Below are 26924 nucleotides of genomic sequence, written 5' to 3'. Positions count from 1 at the left end.
CATTAGGTTTTCATGTTTTCACTTTTACAGGTGCATAACTGTTAGAAGTGATATCGGTCATAATTAGCAGACTTAGCCTGACATTTATAGAAGTAGGTAAGGGGGAAGAAGCTAATGGAGTGGTAAAAGTACCCGTTGTCCTGCCTATGAACGTATTGCTACAATTTACCCAGACTCTATCTTAGGTTCTCCTGGCCTCAGGGATGCTGTATTGCATCTCCCAAAGACAAAGCCATAATATATTCTGACACAGCTCTTTCAGTTATCTACTGGAGCTTTTTCACTTTATATAAACAAATAACACTGTATCAGAGCAGGAAAACAAACCTGCATTTCTCAAACTCCTGTATCTCTATTCTGATATTCTTGGCCAATTACTTTATAATTAGTTATACGGATTGATAATGAGGGGTTTGATAAAACCCAGAGCTGTTCAGAGGTTTACTCAGTTGTTTACATTAGACCTCAACCCAGTTCCCTTTGCTGCAGCTACAGCAGATTCAGTAGGATAGTAAAGAACTTAAAGAGTTCATATAGCAGTTGTACCCAAGGTAAAAAGCTATGGCAGACTAAAACTAGAAAACTGATTGTTCTGACTGAAATGGAAAACTCATTCATAGCAAGTTCTGGCCTCACACTGCTTAGCTAGGACAGACCTACTTGCTTATACTATGCATGCATTTATATGCACTTAATATATGTTAAGCCTAACGCAGACTGTTGGATTATTCATGTGTTTAGTGTTAACCATATCCTTAAAATGCTCTACTGCACTGAGCTCAGTCATTAGCCCATGAAATAAACGTGGCATTTATTCATAAAACATGTGCTTTCTTCTTTCACCTAAGTAATGCTGAGGAGCTGGATAAGATAAAAAAAACCAAAATCAAAGCAGGCAAAATATTTTATTTTCAGTAAAAGCAAATGTCCTAAGCACTAATGCAGCAGTCTTGGATAATAAAACAGAGTCCCCAGGAGTAAAACATCTAATATAATTAATTTTGATTAGGTTAATCTTTAATCAGTCTTGGAAAACTTCTTAACTGTAAAATAGCAAAAAAACACAGTAAATGAATTATTTTAGAAAACCAGACATTTCAAGGTCTTTAGGTATCCTCATCTTACGCATTTCATCATCTTAACTTTCAAAAGATATGCAGTCTTACCTCCACAATAGCATTCAAGGCAGTGTCAGCACCAATGCTAAAGTCTGTGCCTGGCACATTGTTGCTAATAGTAGCAGGCAACACACAGATAGGTACGCAAAACTCCTCAAAGCGGGAACGTGCCTCATGTAGCTGCAGACAACTTTCATAGGCCTGAAGCAGTGGTACAAGTATGAGTGATACATTCCTTGTCTTTGGATTGCTCTGCTAATGACTCCTTGCATGTGATGGTAAATTTGGCTGTCCATTGGCCCAAGTAAATAAAATTGGTGACATTTTTTGGGAGGGGATATCCTGTACATACCACAACATTGCACTGGGGTTGCATTGGCACAATGCTCTTTGAAGAAATGCAGAAGATTAGTGCACGTTAATACAGAGTGAACACGAAGTTTGCACAGCGTAGAGGTCTGAAGCAGTTGGGCAGAAAAAGACAGCATAAAGGTAGACCGGAAACCATTCCACAAGAAACCACTTAAAGATCAAAGTTTGATACATGTTAAGGAGTTTAGAAAGTTAACTAGTAAAACACCTACAACTTGAAGAAAATGCTTAAAGAAAGCTGCTTTTTTGAAAACTATGTTATCCTATAAAGTCAAGACACACTTCTATATCCACCAAGAAAAAACAGAAAGAGTTTTGCCTATGCCTTCCAAGACTGTATCAACATCACACATCTGCCTCTACGTACATAGACTGGACATAGGCCCAGAAAAATCCAGGAATATGTGCACATGGACAAGTTAATAAGGTTTGCAAGTATAGTTCAAAGATTCTTTGAAAAGCAGCTGTAGGTCCTTGGGAAGATTCCAAACACTACAAAATAAATCACCATTTGAAAAGGATTAGGTGTTCCTAATAGATGTCAAAATAATACTTAAAGGTCAAGACTGTGCAACTATTTTAAGTTGGTAAACATTTTTTTAGTTATATTATTCCAATTCTTCCTAATCTAAACTAATCAGCATCTCTTATGATGTGTGGCAATTTTTCAAACTGCCTAGGTAATGACTCTCCAAAAGAAAGCCTGATTACATAGCATGCTACGTTTTTCTTCATCTCTTTCTCCCAGAAAGGATTGATGTTCACAGAAGTCTCGTTCCAATTGCTCAAATCAGAGAAGCAAACTATTGCCAATCAAATTAGCAGATAGCCATCAAACTATCTCCACAAATATCTATACAGTGAATGATTTAAGTAATAACTTAGGAGAAAGCAATGGGAAAAAAATTCACCTGCAAGAGTTCTGTTCTCTAGATTTTTTTCCTTAGATAAAGCAGATCCTGTTCAGTGAGAGGACAGGACATATGGTGGTAGGTGTACGAAGAGCAAACTTACTTTCTAAAGTCTATCTCTACTCATGTATTTCGTAAGTGCAACTTTCAATTAAGCTCAGTGCTAGGATGCATTTCCAGTTTAAGTCTGAAATACAGTCTAAAAGACTGTGCTTTCAGACCTGTAGCTCTGAGAAGCAGTATAGCCAGGAGAGCAACAAATGGATTTTCTTTTTTTTTTTTTTTTTTCTTTGAGTGGATGAGACTTCGCTGAGAAAATTTCAGTAATTGCCTAGCCCAACTCAGCTCAGTCAGGCTGCTTTGAATTTTTATTTCTACTGAAAAATAAAGACGTACACCGAGCCAAAGTGGATTGGTAAAACCACATGCCTTCCTGGAGATCTGCAAAACATGAGCTTCTCTTAAAAGTTTTATATTGAGACTTTTGGGAAACCAAGTTGAAGGGAGATTTAGAGCAATAACTAACACAACTGGTTAGTCTGCATTTATGATATGTTAAGACGCAGTTAAGATATGTTTTACTTGCATTAAATAGTCATTTTATTTGATGCAAGTGATTTCAGCAAACATATCCAGAGACTGTACCTTCACCAAGCATGAGCATTAGATGATTATATGCAACATCTTCACATCACTGCAGCAAAATATGAAAATGTTTTCAATAAAGGGTCACTTTAATTATAAAGGGTAAACAAGTGATTGGTGGTTTTAATAATTGCTTTACAATTAATTTTTTTAAATTAAGTACTACAGTAAGATCATATAGGGATACTGTACTATGTCAATAAAATGGTTTAATCATTTCACACCCTTTTATTATATTTGTGTTATTAAAAAGGGTATTGCCATAACCAAGGATGCTTTATAAAAACACATGCAGTCAAGCAAAGACTGTGGTTTGTTGACTTCATGTTGATCTAAATGCAAATGGTCACTGAAAGGGATGGATTTACTGCCCTAGCTTCACATCCAGCTGTTGCCAGGACTGAGCTAGATGATGATTTAATTGGTTAGCTAGCTTGGCCAGGCTAATTTTCAGCTTCCCAGTTCAGACTAATATGGAGCTGCATATGCTAGTTAGCACCAGCACTGGGAGGGTACAGGAATCTGTTTTTTCAGGAAACTGCATGGAAGCTGCATTAAGGCAATCTAACTGTAGCTTTATTTGCTCCTCAGTGAGAAAGGGTTTTCTTGTGGCTGATTGATACTCTTTGTCCCACAATACCAATTGATCAACCTGTACCCTCTTCCCTTTAATGAAAGGAAAAGGCAGATTCTCAAAGAAACACAGAGAGTTTCAGCACCCTCCTTTTTGAGGTTCTATTTTTCTCCATCTCTAGCTGATACGTTTTCTTTTCATTTCCCCACTTACTTCTATGTCTCCTAAATCAAATGAATATTCTTCCATACCTTGTTCTGGTTTATTCCTCTTTCCATCAGTTTCCTCTAGCCCATCAGTAGGCTTTGTTTTGAGATTAATTCATCCTTTCCATTCTCTTCTCATGTTCTGTAGCTGAAAGAGTCTAACTTTTTATTCATTCTGCTTAATTACAGACTAGGCTTCTGCTTTTTAGTTCCACCTGCAAAATGTATTGCTAATGCCTCTTTTTGATCAATATTAAGTAATCCAACTTTAATTTAAAAAGACATTTCTATCTTTCATGTTTATTCAGGAAAAAAACTAACATTTCTTTGTTGTCACATTCCAGAGGTCTGCTATCTGAAATAATATTCTATTCATTTCACTGGATTAGCAGCATGAAGTTGAGAATATAGGTATTTTTATTATGGTAGTTATTTTACTCATGCTTCTTTTCACAGAAAAGTCAATGTTCGTGTTCTTATCCTGCAATCCTAAACTATTTCTTTTGTGTACCTAGATATACAAGCCTTAAGCATACCCTTTTCAGGTACAGAAACATCCAGCTTTCCCCAGGTAATTTATATTGGGGAGTTTTCATTGACAATTGTTCTCACCAATATTCTGAAAACTGAAGTGAAAAATACAGCATAAGATAAATTTGAAACACTCTTCAAAAGACAAACCAAATTTACTACTCAACTGATTACAAGCCTGTATTAATAAAAAAAGGAAAAATTGGAGCATTTCAAGAGGGTCATAGAATCTGTTACAGAATCTAAATTCTAATTATTGAGAAATGTACCATCCACTCTCTATGACTTAGGGAAAAGCACACTCTTGCCTAATCTCTCGTTCAGGTGTTAGGTATCTGTTGGCCTGGGTTTTATTGTTTTTCTTTTTAAACGCAGCATCTCAACACATTTTATCTGCAAATGTCTCAAGGTACCATTTACATGCCTTGACAAGTTTCAAACAACTTAACACTGACAGGGTCTAGTAATGCCAAACACTAACAAAGCCTCATTATCCAATAGAAATGTACTTACCTTACTAAAAGTTGTCAAGAACATAGAAGTAAGAACAGTACTACAGCAAAACTACGTGTGACGACATTTTGGTGTTCATAAGAGGTACTAATCTGAGAGCACTGAAAACTATGATGCATTTATTGACCTAATAGTGGCAATAGGAATGAAAATGCTATGAACTAGATATAACAGACATTCATGTCCATTTGCTACTTTAGTTTACCACAGTCAATTGCATATGACTTGTATTGAGTCTATCAGTCACATTTAATATGGGGCATCATCACTACTGAACCTGATCTGAACATACAACACAGGAATGAAAGGATACTTTTTTCATTATCAGTTTTAGTGAATCATGTTCACATGATCAGAGCAGAAAACTGAAGATACCAAGCAGAAATGTTTCCCAAACACAAGTCTGCTCCTTCCCCCAAAAAAGAACAAAACTTAAATTTCCATTGGATTTAAGCTAAATCTTGCAAAGCCATTACATTCCATATTTATTTCATATAAGAATCTAGGCAAAATAAAACGCAAAACGAGGATGAAAGCTATTAGTAAAAAAATATCAGTTTAAAAATTTTCAACTACTGCATTGAAAATATGGAGATACTGACATTTTATTATCTAAAGAAGGTGGATGATATCTAGAAACCTAAGTATAAAGCAAAACACAACAACAAGAAAGAGACTGACTGACTATGATATATCCCACTCTACATGAAATAACCGATAAAAAGAAGCCAGTTAGGTGAACAAAGCTTAAGAAGAAAAGAAAAGAAAAGTAGGTGTTATGCACAATCATTTTACTCACCTTAATTTATGACCAATCATTTTGGAGAGATATTTTTATTTACCAGAACTGAAAACATTAACATTTATAACCTAAGTTGTCTATAAAGAATGTGTTTAAGATAAATTCTAGTTAGCTTATCATCTTGTTCAAGGCAATAGTTAAGGAACCTGAAATTTCCTAACTGAAAGGTTTATTTTGCTGAAAGTGAAAATATTTGTGTTGGTATGGTAAAACACAAAAACAAAACATCTGAAAATTATGTTAGTGCTCTTGAAGTTGACAGTATTTGAAGAAGCCTTCAAATTTCTGAAAATAATTATTAAAATCTTCAAATACATCTCAGTGATAGAAAAACTGACATTTCATTTTGAAAATCAACTTGAAATTCTTTTCCCAGTTGACATGAGTACCATGCTTGCTGTTTTTCACATTTTAAAATGTAGTTCAACATGTCTGATCAGTGAAAAAATTCTACATTCCAACTCCAGCATGGCTGGAGACAAAAATCAGAAAGTGGAACTTGTGATATAATATGGCAATTCATTGTAACTCAGTAAGCAAGTTATGAAATAATTCTGTTTCTTCTTTATAAGTGAAAATGTAAATTCAATTTTAAAGACAAATGCTTTATTAGGTCTTTGCTGTGTTTTAAGCTATGGACACTCTGCAACTGTATCTGCAATACACATGTGTCCATAGATTATGCTGAAAAGGAAAAAAAAAAAAGGAAGAAAGTATAATGTTACTGTTATTGTTTCACAGACAAAATTATGCCAGAATATATAGAAACAGAATTGCTCTTCTTAGTAGAGGCATGATGGATTAATGCTTCTTAAGCAATTCAGATGAACAGTAAATGCGCATGCCTGACAATATAATTTGTGTGGTGTTTGACAATGCTCTTTCTATCCAACTGCGTGTAGCATTAATCAATCCATTTTTAATTTACATCATGTTACTGGATTTGATTTTTTTAGAAATACTTCATAATATGTCTCAACTCTTTTTTTGTAAAATCTGTTTATTAGCAGAAACATGTAATTCCTATTATTAGAGAAATATGGATCTTACATTCTGTATTAGAGAAATAAAGATGTTACATGCATAAATAAGGATCTCTTTCTGAACAGAGCAACATTTACTCAGTGTTTTTTACAGCTGGGTATACTGATACTTTAGATATGATAGGGATTTTTTTCCTCTACAGCGCATCAAATTATCATCAAGTCTTAGCTTTATGTTTCTTTCTTCCATATGCAATCGATATATGCCATCTTATTTTGTAGTTTACAAATTTACAGGTCATTGTAGTTTCAGAGGAAACCTAATGGAAGCATTTGGGATCCTAAACCCTCTCTTTTTTAAATAGGTATCATGAATGTGGCTATCCAAGTAACTGTACTGTTTTCCAAATTACATTTCCAAAGTTCTGGTCTATAAAAATATCCAGTTCTAGCCAATTTAGTCAGTTTTAACCAAAACTGCTTTGTTAGTAAGCACACATACCAGAATAGACTTACATCAGTTATAGTGTTCAGAGCAGTATCTGCACCAATGCTGAAATCTGAACCCGGTACATTGTTGGATACAGTTGCAGGAACCATAACCATTGGAACACAGAATTCATCATATTTCTCTCGGGCAGCTGACAATTCCAGAAGTCCGAGGTACGCCTGTTGGGCACAGGCATTGGGTGAAAAATTAGGATGAATAAAATAAGGGCAAAGTTGGAATGATAAAATGGAAAGGGCCACAGGGGGAGCCATTTCTACCACAGCACACTTCAGCAAGTCAAAGCATTAAGGAACCACTAAAATCTAACACACACACAAAAAAAAAGCAAGCATTAAAAACAAGTATACATTTGAAAACAAACAATAAATAGAACATTCATTTTCAAGTGAATATACAATTTAGACATAACAAAGTGCTTTGTACAACACAAACACACCACAAACTAGTTCCCCAATCTTCAGGTACTGTTAGTCCTGATTTAAAACCTTAATACGCCTGCTAAGGCCATGCCTAACAGGTTGGAAAAAGTGGATGATTCATTCCTTATTAAGAAGCAATAAGCATGTTCTTCTCTGGGAAGAGTTGGCAAAATACTCTCCTGAATCAAGATTTCAAAAATTTATTATTTTTGCAAAATGAAATGAATATGAAATACAGAAGAAAAATAAAATACTTCTCTAGATCAATTACAGATTTTGAAATGCACTATGTGAGAAAGAGTGGCTTAAATAAGGGACCACAGTGCAATTACTACTAAAGGTCAAGAAGTTCTGGAAGTATGTTCTAAGTATCGAGACAGTATAGACTGGAACTTGCACTGCTGAAGTAATTTTTTTTTTTTTTTTAAATACAAAAATACTATCATGCTATCTCACCTTATTTACCCATTTAGCACATCCTGTTCTGTAGTTACTAGTCACTGTCTTGAATGCCAACTTTCCATAGAATCAGTGATTGACGGTACTTCTGATCCTAAACACTATTTGTGTTGTGTATAAAATATCATTATAACCAAATGCACTTTACATGAAGATTGGGTAAAAATTAAAATGGTCTATTCCTTTTGTTAGGAATTCTACTCAGACATAATTAGACATTTCAGTGTACCTCAAATCCACCAATAACCATAAGGGCGTTAATGTTGTTAGTGCGCATCTGGTCAGCAATCTTCTCCAAATATTTTGCAGGAAGAGTACTAAAAATTATTAAACCAAAAGAAAAATAGACAATTTACAGATGCTGCAGCAATAAGAACCAGTTACTAAGCTGAAACAGTAAACTGAGCAGGCAATGCAGTATTTTTCGTTTTACATATTTATTCATACAAATAATTCTTCTCTTCCTAATGACAAGGAATCATGTCAACTGTAAAGAAACTACAGGTTTGCAATCCTTCTAAGTATAAGGACCCCAGGAAATTTTGAAGTTGAGCTCTTCAGAGCTACTATAAAGATACCCAAGTTAGAACGTAACAATTTAAAAAGAAATTGAGCACTTAAAACATTCTGTGGATGGAAAAGAAGCACAGAATCATACACTGATTATACAAAATACTAGAATTCATCACATGAACTGGCAAAATATTGACGTTACCGTTTTGTACCAAGAATTGATCCTCCTTGACCAGTCCAGCCTCCAACATCCCCCCAGCTGATTTCCTTTATCTTTGAATAAAAGTGAAAAAGGAGAGTCTGTTAAGCAATTATCCAATTACTTCTCCTGACATACAGCAAACATCACATACTAATTAATGTAAAGCTGTTGGAACAAGTTGGTGGGCACAGACAGCACCAAAAATGAACTTGGCAAAGAACGAAAATGGAATCAAGAGGTTAACTTAATTTCTCTTGAATTCTTGCCAATCCCTTTCCATTCTATCTATTTGTTCTTTCTTCCTCCAGATCGTGATGAACCCTGCCTCCTTGTTTCATATCATGATCCTGTTTTCATATCCTCTCCTACTGAATGCGAAACACAAAAATCTATAAAACTAGGTCTTTGAAGTTAGTTTTGGGACCTATGGCTCCAGGTAGGCATAAAAATCAAGTATTGTATCCAGTTTCTCCTCAGTATACCAACTGATGCTTAACATTTAAGACAAGGGAACACAAGAATCTAACTCACAAGGGTGGGGGGAGGGGAAGCTTCTTCCCTCAAGAAGCACCACTGCAAAGTTCCTTACAGCAAAGGAGCACAATGCAACAACTCATCGCACAGAATCAGCGATTCTTCTGTTATTCTGTGGAAAACTTACCATATGCTAAACATTGACCAAAATTTGAAGGTAGGATTAATCTGAATTAATTTTGTAGCTCTGCAGCATGTGATTAGCAATACTTAACATAGATTAATCTATCGACTTGAATAGTTGAGAAATACAGTTACAATTTGGGTTTTATATATCCTTATGAAGTAAAAGAACTTAAGAATCAGTTCCCACAACAGTTATGACAGGACACACTTTCTAAGAACATAAAGGTGATGGTGTGGGATGGGGTACATACTACTATGTAATCCAGACGTGTAATACTGACCTTCCCTCTAGCAAAACCTTCAAATCCATCAATAACAGCAAACATTTTATGGCCTTCAGTTATGCCAACTCTCACTGCAGCCCTCACTGCAGCATTCATTCCAGCTGCAGGGGCACCAACGTTTAAAACTGCCACATTAAAATTAGTCTGCAAGAGAAAAATAGTATTTAATAAGCACTTTAATTTCTACACCATGGTTAATTTGTCCATCATACACAGTCGCTAAATATTGGAATGTAGGGAAGGAAATTTCAAAGCCCCTAAAACCATCCAAAATTTAAAGTTAACTAGAAGATACATACACATACTTCCCCATTTGCAGAATATCACATAGAAACAAACACTTTAAAAAAAGAATGTTTTCAAATAAGACTTTATCACATTTTCATTTGGTTTGCAGGTTAAGTTATTCAGGTTTTTATATTCTAGCTCAGCTAGGTTCAAGAAATGTAAAATACCCTGCATCATTCAACCAGTTTCATGTAATTAAAGTAGTAGTTTCTTACAAAACCACCCAGAATAGCCAAGAAAAGAATAGGAAATTATTCTAGCACCATAGCAGTTAGATGTATATCATCAGTACCATGCAAAGCGGAACAGATGACAACTTTTAACTTAAAGTATCAGCCAGGTTTTTAGAGCAGCTGACAATATAGTAGTAAACAGGAGCACTCAGCATCTTTCACAATACCATATATTTTCAGATTACAGCAGTTTTTAAAGCATTTCCTAACAACTCAAAGTAACTGTGCTTATATACAGTGTCTCCCCAAGTTTAATGAGTATCCCAGGTAAGTGGCTAATCTACTCAGATAGAAAAGTCTGAGATATCAAATATAAATTTGTAATATAAACCACAGGCAATGTAAGAGAGAAGGTTCTATTTAAAACATAACATGAAATAATAAATATTTTGGTATATCATGTGTATTCCATACCTATGCATTTAGTCCCCATTTATATTGCTTTCTTAGCAGTTGCACTCAAGATAAAACAACTACATCTAAATGGATGTAAGCATCACAGACTGAACACCACAAGTGGCCAAAATCACACGACTGAGCTACAAAATACTATTAAAAACTTCTGTCTTGTTACAGTGACTCAATAGACCAAGTAAACATGATGCATCTGTCTTCACTATTCCATCTCATGAATTCCTGGACTTACCCCTGTTCTTGAGTGGTTTTGCCCCTTAAAAAGGAAGGGCTAGAATTCTTTTATACTGAATCTTCCTTCTTTATCCCAAGATTTTTAGACTCTTAATCATGATTGCATCACCTTTCTTCCTCTCCATGTTAAGGAACAGAGCACATAACAGTAACTATTAGGACCGGACACTATAGCAATTGGGACCAGACATATGTCCAAGACAGAAACTGCCTAGCAGGAAATCGTCTAGTTAGAATGGTATTTCACTTTAAAAAAATCTTAGTTATTATTAAAGTTGTGTGTTGCAAGTATCTTTCTGCCATTATAATATTTAACTAATTTTATAAAATTTTATAAAACCTATGGCACAGGTTTGAAGAGAGTATTGAGGCAGAATGAGGGGGAGAGAAAAACAACACTATTTCTTAAGATACCCCAAAAGCAGACATGCATTGCACACTCAAAAAACCCCTCACCTTTGGAAGCTCAGCATCTGGTTTTTTGTGCGACAGTAATTTGTAGGTGTTAAGGTTGTTTTCAAAGCTCCTAAATAAATAAGTAAATAAGACAAATACAATAGTAAATTTTTCAACTCATAGTTATATTAAAGAAACACTTGAATTTTTCAGAACCTTTTAAAAACAGGTATGTAGCATTTGGACCGAAGTTATTACAAATCCAAAACACAATAAAAACTGGAAATGATAGAACAGTGGAAAATATTCAATCCTGTAAGATAATAGTAAGAAAATATAAAATAACTATATAGCTGGCAAGTGAGTTTTCTGGATTGGTGATAAAGTATTTTATTATCAAATAAATTGAAACAGAAAATGCTCTGTTGACACGTAAGAGTGCAGAATGTCTCCCTCCAACATTACTGTTGGAAAACAACCAGCTACTTGCAAACAAGGTCACAGCACTGGCCTCAAAATCTTGAATAAACAAACATATGGTTGCTACCAGTCAGTTCATACAACACAGCAGCTCTTTTCTTTGTGACTAGTTACCCCAGTATCAGTCACTAGCCTGACAGTACTGAACTACAGTTTTGTTTTGCATGTTTTTACATAGATAAGAATTTCAATTATTTTATTTAAGCAACTCTTCTGTCTCCTCTACTATTCTCAAATACATAAAACCATATGGATATTAAAGCATTTAAACTAAAGTGTCAAGTGCCAGCAGAACAGCAAAGCAATTCAACTTTTCTAGAGCAAACAAACTGATACAAGTTATCAGCCATACCTTCCACGAAGCCTCACAGCCTCAACAAATCTTCCCTCATCCATGGCTTTCTGGACTTCTTGAGTCTTGAAAAAACAAGTTGATTACTCAATATGTTTAAAAAACATAGGAAGTTGATTATTTAATATATTCCAGTAAATAGATCATTCTGAAATAGCTTTCCAAAGTGAAAAAAAGAAATATTGACATTTCATTAATTTATGGGCTATCTCTTATCATAGCATAAATTACAATGGGCAGGAGAAGAACAAGGTAGAAGCAGACACCTAAAGACTTCCAGGGAGCAGGGGGAACCAATGCATCTATTTTGTGTTTTCTTTTTTTCAATTTAAGCTGAACAGTTTCAGGGCAGAAACCTGACTGTTGTGCATGACGTGTAAATGGATGTAAGCATCTGAAGAATTTGTTGTAGCAATAAAAAGAGAAGATCTGAAATGGATTTTAAAACAAATTAAAAATATATGTTTGTTGGTAGTTCGCAAAGAAGTAATAACACATAGAGAACACACATGAAGTTCATTATTCCCAAATGTGGGAAATTGCTGCACACATTCCCATCAGTGTTTTAATGACAACAGACAATTATTATACACAGTGGTCTTTTGTAGTTAATGAGTAACTATAAATTGGCATTTTGCCAGAAACTCACCATCTGCACACACTCCATCAAAGGCAGACGGACAGCCTGGTTTCCAGACAGGGACACCACACAGGCAGGGGTAGCTGGAGTAGCTTCCAAAAGGGCAAGCACAGCTTCCACACCCATACGACTTGCCTGAAAATAAATAATGTTTGAATGGTCAAGCAAGCACTTAAAAGCACAAGGCTTTCAATTACAGAAATGGAGACAATTTCTCTGTAAATCAAGCTGAAACCGATTATCCCTTGGTAGGTGACAATGTTGCAGGCTGTTTAATATTCAAGTATGGACGATTGTTTTGTAGCTTTGCTTTTTAATCCTTTACACAAAGTGCTCCACTATTCTGAATTTGAGCTATTCAGACAGTTAATGTGATATAATAATTGGATTTGTCAAGTTAATCGGGTAAAGAACTACCCCACCCCCAAATAAATAATCAAAGTGTAGTTGTACCATGTGGTGCCATGAGCTGTTATTTTAGGTTCACTCACCAAAATCCTGTCAAAAGCTGAAGGGGTTCCACCTCTTTGCACATGACCCAAGATAGTTACTCGGGTGTCAAACCCAAGCCGCTGAACCACAAGCTGCAAAAAATATCAAAATATAGTGGTTTTATTATCATCATTAGTTTATATATGCATGTGTTAGCATTACTCTGCTTTACATGCTATTGTAATAATAAAATTCTACATATACTATATATTAGTATGTCAACAGTAATGAAAACACTACAAAAGTTAAGCCAGTCTTTAGTTTATTCCTAACCTAGAACTAAACTCCAAGTTCCTAATCTAAAGCAACATTTTAGTTATTAATGGCAAAACAGTGGCTTAGATTACAGTGCTTTAACTACAGTTATAATGGCTTCATTATGCAAAGTCAGCCTTATAAAAACAGGTCTAAACATTATAATTAGAATACCTGAACAAAGTTCAGTTAGTGTTTTATTCACTCTGTGTTTCATCTACGTGTAACATCTACATATCCCAAAAGACGCTGAGCAAAACTTTAGTGAAGATGACTTTTAACCTTACTTGACAAGGCTTTTAAAACTTGCAGTAAAAATTGTAATAATAAAACTATTTCATTCAGTCAGACTTTCTTTCCATTTCCTCTGCTACGTATCAAAACTGAAGTCACAGAAAGACATCTTTTACTAACACATCTTCAGTGAGCATGTAAGGTTAGGAGTAAGTAATGGATAACATAAAGCAGAAAAAAAATTTTAGAAGTTATTTACAAGATCTTCTATCCCTGGTATTTATAGTTTTTGAATGTTTTAACTGGCTAAAATTTGTAGCAAGCAAGTAGTGTTTCTTCCCTAAACACATAATACATATCTGCTGTATGTACACTTAACACCACTTTGTGCTAAATTTTACTTTGTAAAACTGCAATTCTGAATTCAGAGTCAAAGATTACTCTCAAACTGACAGCTATGGAAAACAAAACTTCATAGTCACAGATAATCCCCAGCTAAAGTCAAAGTGTCACAGCTCCTTCCTGCCAATGACTTTTTCAAGTGCTTTTCTTAAGGGACCCTTTCCAAGAAAAGCAGAATAATTGCAGCTCAAAAGTTTTTCTTAGACACCAATGAAATTGTTGGCAAAGCACCCATTTAGGAAAAAAGTGACAAGACTTTGTCCAAAGGAGACAGTATTATTTCACTGTGAGATAGACCATTATTAAAATTTTACAAGAAATAGAAAGTAAAGTAAGATTATAATTACGGATTTGAGCTGATTTAAGACTCTCTACCCATGAATTAGGTGTTTTGGACTGTTGCCTTGTTTTACAAGGAGAAAAGGTTCTAATTAACAGCCACTGAAATAATTCCCCCTTACATGGACTATGGATTCAGATAATAAATCAAACATAAAATACAACCAGCAAGCTGTGCGATAAGCTTCTGTAAAGTAACTCTGTTCCTGTAAAGCAATGTTAGTGTTAGTAACAAGCCCCATCTTAAGAACAAAACAGAAAGCACATCATAAGGATGTTGACACTTACATCTTTAACCTTCTCTGATGTTATAGGTTTGTTGTGGCAATCAATAGCTCCTTCAGCTACAATAATAATGTTCAGCCTTTTCTTTCGTGCACGATTCTGTAATAAAAAGAAAAGCACATCCATATAATAAAAAAACTGAAAGAAATTTACAGCACAATTTTATAATCAATTGTTACACATTAAGCTGCTAGGATTTGAGGAAATATTTCTTATACTTGATCACTTCAGAGTTCTCACACATTTTATCTTCATACAGGTCTTTTCATTGATGAAGTGAAATGTCTTATATCAAATTAATGAGGAAGGGTACACACACTGCTTAGATAGGAATAGTTTTATGTAATCCTTAGAGGGGTCATATAATTCTTCAAAACAATCACAGAATGCAGGAAAAGAACTGTTTAAGACCAGAGAGCACTATCTGTGACACCAGAAGCAAAGACTTGCTGAAAGTCCTGATCACATGTTTAAATCACTGTTTTCAAATAAACATCTGCAAAGACATCAGGAAAACCCAAACATAGTAATAGATTACCTCTGAAAGCTTAACACACATTGAATCTTCCCATCCTTCTTCTGGTGGGTATTCAGGAATAAATACCCAATCTGCACCACAGGCTAAGGCACTAACAAGGGCTAGGTACCTAATAAACATAACAAATGATTAGACATTTATGGTTCAGATTTCTTGATCTTTCATGATTATATCTGTATAAGACACAAACTGCTGAAGACAATACATACCCACAGTGTCTCCCCATAACCTCCAGAACAAATGTCCTCTGATGGCTGTAAAAATAAGAAAACAAATTAACTTTAATACTGCAACTCAAAAATCAAGTCCAAATTCTTGAAATCAGAACCCACTATCAGGAAATAGCCTGTGTTTACCACGGCAAAATAGAAGGTAGTATTAAACAATGTATTTAAAACTACATATCTAAAATTACGTATCTTCCAACACATAATTCATTTTCACTACTACTTTTTCTAAAACATCTAAGGGCAGTTAGGAGAGAAGTTAGGTGAACATTTACTAGAAATGTAAATGATGCAGACCCATAGTTAAGAACTGTAATGATATAGCTGTATTTTAAAAAAAAAAGAAATAATTTAATTGCTTAAATTTTACCTAGAAAAGCTTATATACAAACAGATGCTATTTTGTACTATTGAAAGCGTGTCTGGATTTACTCTAGAAAAGTATGTCTGGGAAAGACTAAAAACATATTAAAAAACCCAAAGCCTGCCTGCCCCTACAGATGATGCTCCTCTACAATCAAATGCTTGAAGTGCTGCCATGACAGGAATGATGGAAAAGCAGTTACTAAAAAACAAAAGAAAACTGAGACACTTGAAAGATGCAGCCAAAAAGAGCTTTCAGTCCCACTCTAAAAATATTACGAATACTAGTTACCTAACTTCTATTTAAAATTAACTTATATCCTCTGCCATTGTATGGCAATAAGAAACTTCAGATTTGAAGCATAAACAACTGAGTATTTGTTATAGTTTTCTATAATATGCACAATTTACCTCTGAGCAGTGGTCATGATGGCATCCACAACTTCAATGATTCTGTGCAAGGCTGAGTCAGTACCTATGGTCATATCAGTGCCACAAAAGTCATTGTCTATGGATCCAACCATTCCCACAATGTTAAGGTAAGCATATTTCTTAACAGCCTCTTCATCAATCTTTCCTGTAAAGAAGTATCCAGATAGAGAGTTGCAAGATTTATTTTTTTAAAATATTTTAGAAATATTGCTTGGGTACTCTACTTTTGTAAATTAAACATATCCAAAAGTTAAATTACATTTAGATATTTTAGGTAACAAGGTTAGTCAAAACAACAAACAAAAGCCAATCAAACAACCAAACAAAAGAATCCTGCATAGAACTCCTTACAGTCAAGAAGGAAACAAGAGCTTTTCAGTCCATTTCAGTGTCAACAAATTATCAAGTTTTGTAACGAACCTTAAAATTGATGGTTTGGACTTAAACAATAGCATTCAAATTGTAGTCTCAGTGTATGATGTGCAACAAAGTAGTAAAAGGATGCAAACTGGATGTGATTATGGGCATATGTAAACAATTAAAAACCAGCATTAAACTTTTGAAGACTTCTCTTCTGCAACACTGAAAGGCTCTGATTTCATGATTAATAAGCAAATAGAATAGAAAAGCTCCTATTCTAAGTCTTAGTCTGTGTCTCCCAAGACATCAGTGAAAATGCTGAATCATCCAAGAGTTCTAAAGGATCTCAAGGATGAAATACCTTAGCCCTTAAGTACTTAAAACTACCTTAGTATCTGTGGATGCGATGGTAGTAAATATAATGCCAAATTCTAATATGAGATTCAAGAACTCTCGATCAATGTGTTTAATGTCTATACTAAATAGTAGAAACCATAATGAAAACTGTAACTAATGTCCATAAAGATAAATACAGCATTCTGAAGAAGAATCAAAATGTCTTCTATGAATGTATACCATGCATTACAAACCTTTCTAGAGTTCCAAAGGTGACTTAATAATCACATGAATAAGGGATATCTGGTTGACACATTTTACTTAGATTTCCAAAAAGCCATTGACAAGGTCTGTCCTTAAAGGATTTTGAGGAAACTAAGCAGCCACAGCATAAGAGAGAAGGCTTTTACATAGAATAAATAATGTGAAACAGAGGGTAAAAAAATATGAAACAGAGGGCAGTAGTAAATGCAAGTTCTTGTATCTGAGGAAGGTAACCAATGGAGTTGTACAGGGATCTGCGCTGTTCAACATACTCAGCAATAACCTAGAAAAGGGAATGAGCAGTAAGGTGCCAAAGTTTACCGATCAAACTGAATTATTTGGGTTCTAAAGGCATGAAGTGTCTGAGAAGAAATGAAGACGACTAGCAAGACACAGTGAGCAGTAAAGTATCAGATGGAATTCATTGTAGATAAATGTAAACTGATACACATGAAAAATACACCCTAACATCACAAACAAAATAGTGCTATTTTCAGCATAATAATATAATAGTGCTGTTTTCATTAATAAATCAGCTGCAATGCTCAATAGCAGTCAAAAAAAAAGTCAAAATATTAGAAAATATTAGGAAAAGAATAGAGAACAAAACAAAGTTCATTATACTACTGTGTAGATCCATGGTTTGCCCTCATCTTGAATACTGGGTGCAGTTGTGGTCCTCCCCACCTCAAAAAGGACATGGTAGAACTGGAAAAGGTTCAGAGAAGGGCAACAAAGATGATCAAAGGTATAGAACTTACATATAAGGAACAACTAAGCAAACTAGGACTCTTCCATCTAGAAAAAGGGATGATGAAGGGAAAATAAGACAGCTGTAAAATCTTGAATGGCATGCAGAGAGGAAGCAGAACTGATCATTCACTGTTCATTTAACATAAAAATTACAGGACATCAAATGAAACTGGAAGCCAGCAGGATCAAAATATACAGAAGGAGCAGATTCTTCACAATCCATCATTCAGCAAAGCTGTATAACTCCTTGCTACACAATGTTTTCAGCAAAAATCTGCATGCTTTCAAGGAGACTGTATACCATCATGGAAGAGAAATTCATTAAGGACTGCTAACAGCATCTGGTTCAGGAAGTTCTGAAGACAGAAATGGATGGAACCTATCAGAATATTTATATATTATGAATAACATAGAGCATCCACACAGCATTGTTTAGGCTTGTTATGTTCTTTTACTCTTCCCTATACATTCTCTTGGATGGTATCAAAGCAGCTACTGGGCTGGATGCACTTTTAGCAACAGGCACTTAATGTTTGGATCTTAAACAAATAGTGACATATAAGAGGAAAGCATCATAATTTAGTAACAACCAAGTGTGTAGCTTGTTGTAGGAAAGGAATTACCATCTCAGTTTGGATTTGAAGGCAAAGGGCTTTTCAAGCAGCAAGTTTAAAATTCAGACCCTGAAAATTATTCATATGGGGAAAAAAAGCCACACAGACAGTTGCCCAGTAACTTATTTGGCCTTTATGAACCTTCATTAGTATATAAGAAAGGATATATGGAAATCAAAAACTATTGCTTTATGAAGAACCATGTTATTTCCTAGAATGTATGCATTTAATTTTTGAACTTAAGAAATATCCTCTGGATTTGTGTATGTATAGTTAAGGGTACATAACTTCCCTGAAGTCTAGACAGTCTAAACGCAAGCTTACCTTTCTGTGCCAGTTCTTCTAGAAGCCCACTCCATTCTTCACGGAACAGATTGGCACCAGTTAAGCTACCGTCTCCACCAATCACACAAAGATTGGTGATTCCTCTCTGAACCAAGTTGTAGGCTGCCTGCAAGCGGCCCTCCCGCGTACGAAAGGATTTGCAGCGTGCACTACCAATAACTGTACCTCCCTAGAAAGAGGAAGTATAACAGTTTTAATTTATAATCCAGTATTTTACTGTATTTTTTAAGATGTATTAATGTTGAATGGTTATTTTGTAGCATAACCTCCATTTTTAATTTTACAGTGAGTAAAAGGTCATGAAAATCAAAGAATTATCAAACCTGCAGGAAATTACGTTCTCAAGAGCAGATACACACACGAGGGGAAAAAAACACTCAAAAACGACTGAAGAAGAGCTACTCTTGAAGGAAAATGTGAAATCGTTTGGGATTAATTTCAGTAGCATTCCAATTAGTTATCTAATTATTACTTACATGTAATGACAATAGTAAAAGTGACACAATACTAAGTAGTTAAGAATTTAGATTAATTTGCCTCCAAGCGTGACATTTTTCCCCTAATATATAAACAATAACAGAAAAGATGTATCCCTAAAGCTCAAAATTAGCATTTATTGTCATTCCACAGAATTACAGAAAGAACTGCATCCACATTTAGTACTGTATAGATCACACTAATGTTAAATTTTCTGTTTTATTAATTTATCTGCTGTATTTATTAATATGATTTAAAGAGCTTCCTGCAAAAATGGGAGTCATTATTTTCAAAAAAGACTGAAGCACCCTGACACTGAAAATTGCTGGGCATCTTGCTGGAAACAAGTTATTTACAAATCTTCTGTGTTTATGATGTTCAGTCACTCAAGAACAGTCTAATTTTTGCCTTATTTATTGTCACAGTGAAAAATAAAATTAATTGAGACTGCAAACAATCTGGAGATGATTACCTCACTTTTGCACAAGCATTTCCTTCACTTTAACTTATAATAGATCAGTCATGCCAATCTAAATTTGAGATCAAATCTGTAGAGGCTGTACTGATATGATTTTCCCTATCAACAGGTGTTTCAGCTCTCAAGCCAGTCCTAGGCACTATTTTACCATCTACACTGCAATACACAACTGCTGCTAATGGAAGGAGAAAAAAAAAATGTGGAATAGAAGCAGTTCAGCTTTCTCCACAGGCAAAAAAGTAGAAGGGTACACATGGAGATGTTCTAAAAATAACAATCAGGACTAAAAAAAAAAAAAAATCTAAACTAGATATTTTGATACTTAAAAAAACGTAGTTGGAGGTGGAAAAGAGACTGTGTATTTGAAACAATGTACTACAACCTGTTTGATTAAACAGAAATATAGGTTGGGCGGAAAAATCTTTTATTAGAATAACTAAACACATTCTTTAAGACGCATCCTCAGCTTCACTGTTGGTTTGTTGAATTCCTTGCAATCAGGCTCAGAAAGGTGTTATTCTTATAGCATATATATTATATACATGTATAGGATGCCTACATCCTGCTCCTGCCTATGCTCCTGTGTGGCTTGCCCATGACATCTCAATTTTCTCTTAATTATAAGATTACAGATTCTACAAGATAGGGAATTAAAAAAAAAATCAACCTAAAAATCAAATATATGTGGATAAAATATCTCACAGTATTCCAGGGCATTTGTTTGTTTAAAAAAAAAATTAAGAAACCTATTTTTTTTCTCTGTTAACTGCTTTATGGTTATTATAGTAGCTTTAAAGAAAGCTCCACAGAAATCCACGCTTCACCTGGAGGTAGTTTTCAGAAAGCCTGGCAAGCAGTAAGGCCTCTTTGCCAAACATAGCATCTGCTCTAGAAGAGGTAACAACATTACCATGCTGAGGAAAAGCGTAAGGAGATCCAAATGGCCACCTTGCAGAACGTTGTAATATAAATGTACAGGCAAAGTCACTGGTATTATCTAGCTCTGGAGAACTGTATTGTAAATACACCCATTACTATAATTCTAAATCGACTTACACTGAAAGCCAATAGGGTTTTGTAAGAAAACACCTGCCTTACAAAACACAGTTGTTTCATATTTTGCCCCTATAATGTCTTTTTTGGTAAACATAGGCTTGTCACTACGGCTTTAGGAGGCTAATGGCACGTAATGTTGAAAATCTAGGACAAAGGTTTTCAAGGTTATTTCTGTGTACCACATACAAGACCACACAAAGATCTTTAAAAAGTATCAAACATCCATACTGTAGAAATCAGGCTCTGCTAAAAGTGGTATGTGCTGGTCACTCAGTCATCACAGAATTTGAATCCATTAATTACAGTAATTGCCTGGATCTAGAATTTTGGTTCCCTGTTTAAAGAGAGAGGGTTTGGGTCCCACCCCCTAACACTTACCACTTGCAGGATACTTGAAACACTTTCCCATGAAACTTCTACAATATTATCACCTCCATCAACCATTCCCTGGTAACCCTGAAAGAGAAAAGTATTTCAGAAGTCTGATTTGAAAAGCTGTGTAACATTTCCACTGCAGTAATACTCACCTTGTGTATTTTAATGCAACTTTAAGTAACTAAAACCACTGAATAAAGAAAATACTCAATTTAAATGAAACAACGTTCAAGCAGCTATCACATTAGGGGGAAAACACCCAAACAAACCCTCTTCCTAAAAGATCAGTTCCAAAGACAACTTCAAGATGAAGTAACACTTCACAGATTACACAGCTTATAAACCAGAACGGCAACATATTTCTCCTTTCTTAGGAATAAATATTCAGTTATTTTTTAAAAACTACAAAGAAGAACTTTGAAAAGCATTATGAAATGTGCTTCCTAAAAAATAACCTCAGCCTGAGGTCATGATCTTTGAAAAATGTCTAATTTTGTAACACTTTGTATACTTCCCCCCTCCCACACCAAGGTAGGTAATATTTATTTATTCTTTTCTGGAGGCAGTTACACAATAAATAGATGAAAGAAATTTAGTAGAAAAATACAACTTTTAGTGATGCATTTAAGAAATCCTTAATACCTTAACTCAAATGCTCTTCAGAAACCAATGCATGCTGTAATATAGAAAGAACTACACTTAATTGAAAGAAGGAAAACTATCCAGTGAGCAGCTGAAGGGTTTTGTTATGCCTGGCTTTATTAAGTCTCTGCATAAATACTAGCAGAAAGATAGTGACAATTACAAATTCTTTTCCATTAGTTGATATTGTGAACACTGATTTAAAAAGAAAAAAAACAAACCAAAAAAAGAAAAAAAAAGTCCTAACCTGGAAAAACCTAACTGATACAGACACCAGAATAAAACTGGAGTTACCATTCAACTTTTTGACATTCATTTAAATCCAAAGAGAAAAAAGCATTCTAGGTTAAAGAAAACAAACAAAAAAACACCAAACAAAAATAAACATGACCATGTTTATGTCTCCATTTTTAGATTATGTGTACATATGTATAATCATACTGAGGAACAATTAGTCAACCTCTCTTCTGTATGCAGTTCTTGCAAGACTGTACATATTTAGTTTTAGGATTCTCAGTAATAAATCAGGTGGAACTAGAAACAAAAGGGAGTTCAGAAGACAGCTAAACTGACATTATGGACTGGTGACACTTACTTTGGCATGACCAGAGTATATGTAGATTTTATCCAGTAAGCAGTAACTTGGAAACATACAAAGCTTACACTGGCTTAAAAAGCCATATGTATTATATGAATACTATATCATACTTGGAGTCCCTCACTAGCATGACAGGATAAGTATATAAGGTAACCTGGACTCAGCAGAAGTACAAGTTACTCAAACTAAGCTTTCTAGGATTCTAGTACAGATTCCAACAGGAAAGCGTAAAAGTTTCTGCTCAGTGAGATTTGACTAATGAATTTACATATAGGATGATCAAGTCATAGTAAAGAAACAGCTAGCTGGAAAACAACCCATGTCTCTAATTTCTGTCATTAAACAGATCTTTTCAGTATTTTGTACACTCTCCAGATAACTTTGATATGTATCTAATGCATACACATACTGTCTTGTATACTAATGTATACACATAATGACTTGAAGCTAAGACATTATTTGCACAATTCCTTCAAAATTAGAGCAAGTGGGAAAAGAGATAATGCCTAATCTACATATCAACTTAAAAAAAAAAATCTCTCAGATAAAGTGCAAAGATCTTCAGACAGAAACATTCCAGTGGATCCAAGTGAGCTTGATGAAGGCTAATAAATTAGTAAGTTCACTTACCACAAGTTTGCTTGTTTTTTGTTTTGAAAGCAAAGAATCCCATGTTCCTTTTATCACTCGGTAATGGATTGAAAGCATTTCCTATCAGTGTTCCTATTGGCAACTACACTAACACAAAGATACATAGGCAACAAATCCTAAAAGAATAGTGTGATATTGCATCCTAATTCAGTTTGTAACACTGACTATAGTAAGCTGTACTACAAGCTGACAAAGATGTATACAGTTCACATATTTGCTGCAATCATTCACCTTCCATTTTTACTTGAGAGGCAAAATGAAGAAAGTGGATCCAAGGAAGTATTATAAACAATAAATATATACATAATTATGTACATATCATGAGACTCATGGACAAAAATTGCCTATTTACTGAAAATTACTGGCAGATGTGAATGCAGACCTTAATAAAAAGAGGGGGCCTGTCAATTTATATTTTTTTAAAAAATCTTACTTAGATTCTAAAAATAACAGCTTGTGTACTAAGATACTAAAATGAAGGGGCAAGAACGGAAAAAAGCAAAAAAAGCAAACTGTCAAAATACAGCAAGCACTATACTTGAAGATCAACCCCATCTTATGCTTATTCCTTCCTCTATGCAAAATCTGAATATTCAAAGACGAACAAGAGGAAAACTGTGTTGGTCATATGTTCACAGGGTACATACATATACACTGTAACTCCTGAAGAGAGTGGCAGAGACAGCAAATCTTGCTTCCGGTCTTAACTTTACAAACAAAAGCTTTTGAAAAAGAACAAGCCATCTTCTGATACGCTACAAGTGAGATATTTGGGGCTTTATTTAAGTTTACTTACTGAGCTTTTTTAGCTATTGCTCAACAACATAAAATACTAGTATCACTGAGTGCACAAACCACCACATAAAAGACACGAAGTTTTCCTCACAGAAATCCATGACTGCCGTACCATTGCATTTCCAATGCCAGCCTCTTGAGAAAAAGATTCTTAATCAAGATGAAGAATCTAAAAGTTCCATAGCTTAGTAGTAAAAGCATGCATCCACTAGGAACTATGTGCTTCAATCCTGGAAAAAGGGCAGGTTATTTGTATTATATTATATTTAAGACCTCAGTTTCTAAAATGAATTGCCATAATTGAGAGGCATCACTTTTTCTTCTCATTCTCACTTTACAGAAAAAAAACCCAAAGAACAACCAAACAAAAAAACCCCACCAACTTAAATCCTTTTTGATTAGTGAAAAAATTGAAGCTAGCCTCCTAGAGCAGCCTGGTACTTTTAGATGTACTTCCATCTCCTAGATTTTCACAGCATGAGTGAAATAAGTCCATGGGTATTCAAATTTTAATTCAGATAGGGGCGGATTTGAGGAGTAATGTGATGCTAGTTGGTGAGGATGACTACAGACTGTTTATATACTAAAATTAAATACTAAAAGCTGTTAACATGAACAAAATATGAAACTAGGGCAACTGTATAGAGTAAGCACTGTTTCCACAAATTAGTAGCAAACTTTTCAAATGTGCTAATTTCAACAAATTAAGATACAATTTTTAAAAAAATTTCACAGCTATAAAATTAGTTTTTCATATAAACCATATATAAATATAATAAATTATAGTGTTTATACAAAATATTTTATAGTTTTAATTTTCACATGAGTTTGGTTTTTTTTCCTTTTGGGAATCAAAGTATGTCCAAATAGCCCATGAATTCCAACATCTGTTTCTTTCTTTGGGCTTTGGTAAACCCAACTTAAGAAAGGCTAGAAAATTACTTATATCTAGTTCATTGCAATTTTTATTTATCTTGGTAATCTCTCTCTTATCACAAGATGAAGCAAAATGAGTTCAGAAATGAAAGGAAAATAGAGTTATTGTTTTACTTAGAATACGGAGCTAGTTTTGGCCACAAATGTAGAAGACTGATGGTTTTACAGTGCAAAAAAAGTTCATATGATAGAGAAAGGTACAGGAGCAAAAGAGTGTATGAAAACTAGAGCAAAGTAAGTTTGAAAAGGCTGAGACCTTTAACTCCATTTTTTGCTCCAAATAAGAAAACATTTTTCACCTTTTGGATGTTGCCACTTCAGGTTTTTTCTTCAGTTTTTCAGAGCAGCTTCAATACAAGTATCACTTTACCTTGACATGTATGTGTCTAGTTAAAATGCCTACTAAAAATGTAGGCTAAAAATATACTATTCTCATTGCTTAACACACTTAAGTCTGCATTTGATAAACTGTAATTTAGAAGGGCCTTCTTAAAAGTATTAAATAAAATAACTTCAAGTATATACAAAAATACTTCTCTGTATACATCATGCAAAGGCTTATAATAGGGATCATTAGTGACAAGTCTTACCCTAAGATTTTTACTTTCCATGACACTTGTCACCTGCACTTATTATCTATTTCAAAGTGCTGAAATTAAATAGCTGTTTCATTTCAAAAGCTTGAAACACTGTTTCTCTGAAGTACTTATACACATTGTGAAAGAAAACTGACTTCATAGTTTAATTAACACAGGGTCAGAGAGGAAACAAGTTTAGCATTCAGTACTTCCTGAAACATAGAACTGAATGAACTAATCTAGAAGCAAAGATCTCTTTCAGAGCTATTACCCACACTTACAGTGAAATGTGCATTTTTCTCCCAATTACACTGTTACAATCAAGACAGAATGACAATATATAATGGAAACTCAAAAGTCCAACGTTGACTTGATTTTTACAATCGATTTTCATTTGGAAATATCTGTGACTTCACATTGGCAAACTCTAGCAATTAACAGAGGAACATGATAACAGAAATAGTGCAATCTTGCTAAGTTCAGAAAACAGAAATATCCAAATTTCTGGAAATTTATCACCAAATACACTGTGATACAAAATAGTTTTTAAAAGGTGACAAAAGTAAACGTACAGTAAGATGAATTATAGAGATGGAAATTCTTAAGTTAAACATAATTAAAAAAAAAATCCAAGTTCTGGCCTTTAAAGACAGTCAAAAACCCTCCTTATTTCCACAAAGTTATCTGACCCATTTCAGCAAGGCTGCAAAACAGCCGAACACTGAAGGAATTCTAGAGATTGGCCATGTAATTAGTGCACACTAAGTATTCAGAGCTACTCGCTGTAGCACTGTAGTACAAAAGAATTTTGGAGCACAGTGCTCTGCTTATTTGCATTTCAATATACTTCACATCTCTTTAGTAAATGAACTATAGGAATAAGCAGACACAGAAGGAAAATGCATAAATAGCTACCTTTTAAAGCTAAACTGTATATTTTGCATGTGAAAGACTAAAACCAAAGTACTGTCCTGGCACTTCTATGACTTCTAGCACTCGGTATTTTTGTATTAAACATTAAAATTACATTTTGCTAGTAATATTACCTACCAAGTTTTGCCCTGTATCAAATGTTTATTGTGATTTGTAATCACCTCAAACTTCTAAGGAGTTGTACAGGAATTCCAGTGTGAACAGAATGACTTCTTGCTAAATATATTTACTGTATTGTTTAATCTTCAAATTTTATAAAAACTGAAAGTGTCCTTCAGTCAGAAGTCTAACTATAACTTAGTAAGACATAACGCATAGTATTATTTTGGCATTTACATTAAACTTGTCTCATCATTTTTTCATACCAAATTAATTGTTACAGAAGTTAACAATCTTCATGCACATGCAGTCATAAGCTTCAACCAC

At 34.4% G+C, this 26924-nt stretch overlaps 1 protein-coding gene across 6 annotated transcripts in view; it reads right to left on the bottom strand.

Annotated features, from left to right (window-relative positions):
* PFKP (phosphofructokinase, platelet) overlaps window positions 1–26924 on the bottom strand; it is a 46392-nt gene that overhangs the window by 9903 nt on the left and 9565 nt on the right. For 2 of the 6 annotated variants that reach the window (XM_075706407.1, XM_075706406.1), the window contains exons 3-16: window positions 21369–21446; window positions 18959–19148; window positions 16287–16452; window positions 15495–15539; window positions 15286–15394; window positions 14751–14846; window positions 13232–13324; window positions 12750–12875; window positions 12101–12165; window positions 11329–11398; window positions 9701–9847; window positions 8760–8830; window positions 8274–8361; window positions 7172–7324 (exon numbers count right to left, since the gene is read on the bottom strand). In XM_075706407.1, coding sequence (XP_075562522.1) covers window positions 7172–7324; window positions 8274–8361; window positions 8760–8830; window positions 9701–9847; window positions 11329–11398; window positions 12101–12165; window positions 12750–12875; window positions 13232–13324; window positions 14751–14846; window positions 15286–15394; window positions 15495–15539; window positions 16287–16452; window positions 18959–19148; window positions 21369–21446 — 1497 coding nt within the window. Of the gene's footprint in view, window positions 1–1166; window positions 1320–7171; window positions 7325–8273; window positions 8362–8759; window positions 8831–9700; window positions 9848–11328; window positions 11399–12100; window positions 12166–12749; window positions 12876–13231; window positions 13325–14750; window positions 14847–15285; window positions 15395–15494; window positions 15540–16286; window positions 16453–18958; window positions 19149–21368; window positions 21447–26924 lie in introns of all 6 variants that reach the window. The other 4 variants (XM_075706405.1, XM_075706404.1, XM_075706403.1 and 1 more) reach the window with 3 other exon arrangements.

This window comes from Pelecanus crispus, chromosome 2 (genome assembly GCF_030463565.1).
Source record: "Pelecanus crispus isolate bPelCri1 chromosome 2, bPelCri1.pri, whole genome shotgun sequence".
Classification (NCBI taxonomy): Eukaryota; Metazoa; Chordata; class Aves; order Pelecaniformes; family Pelecanidae; genus Pelecanus; species Pelecanus crispus.
This window is presented reverse-complemented; position numbering and strand designations above follow the sequence as displayed.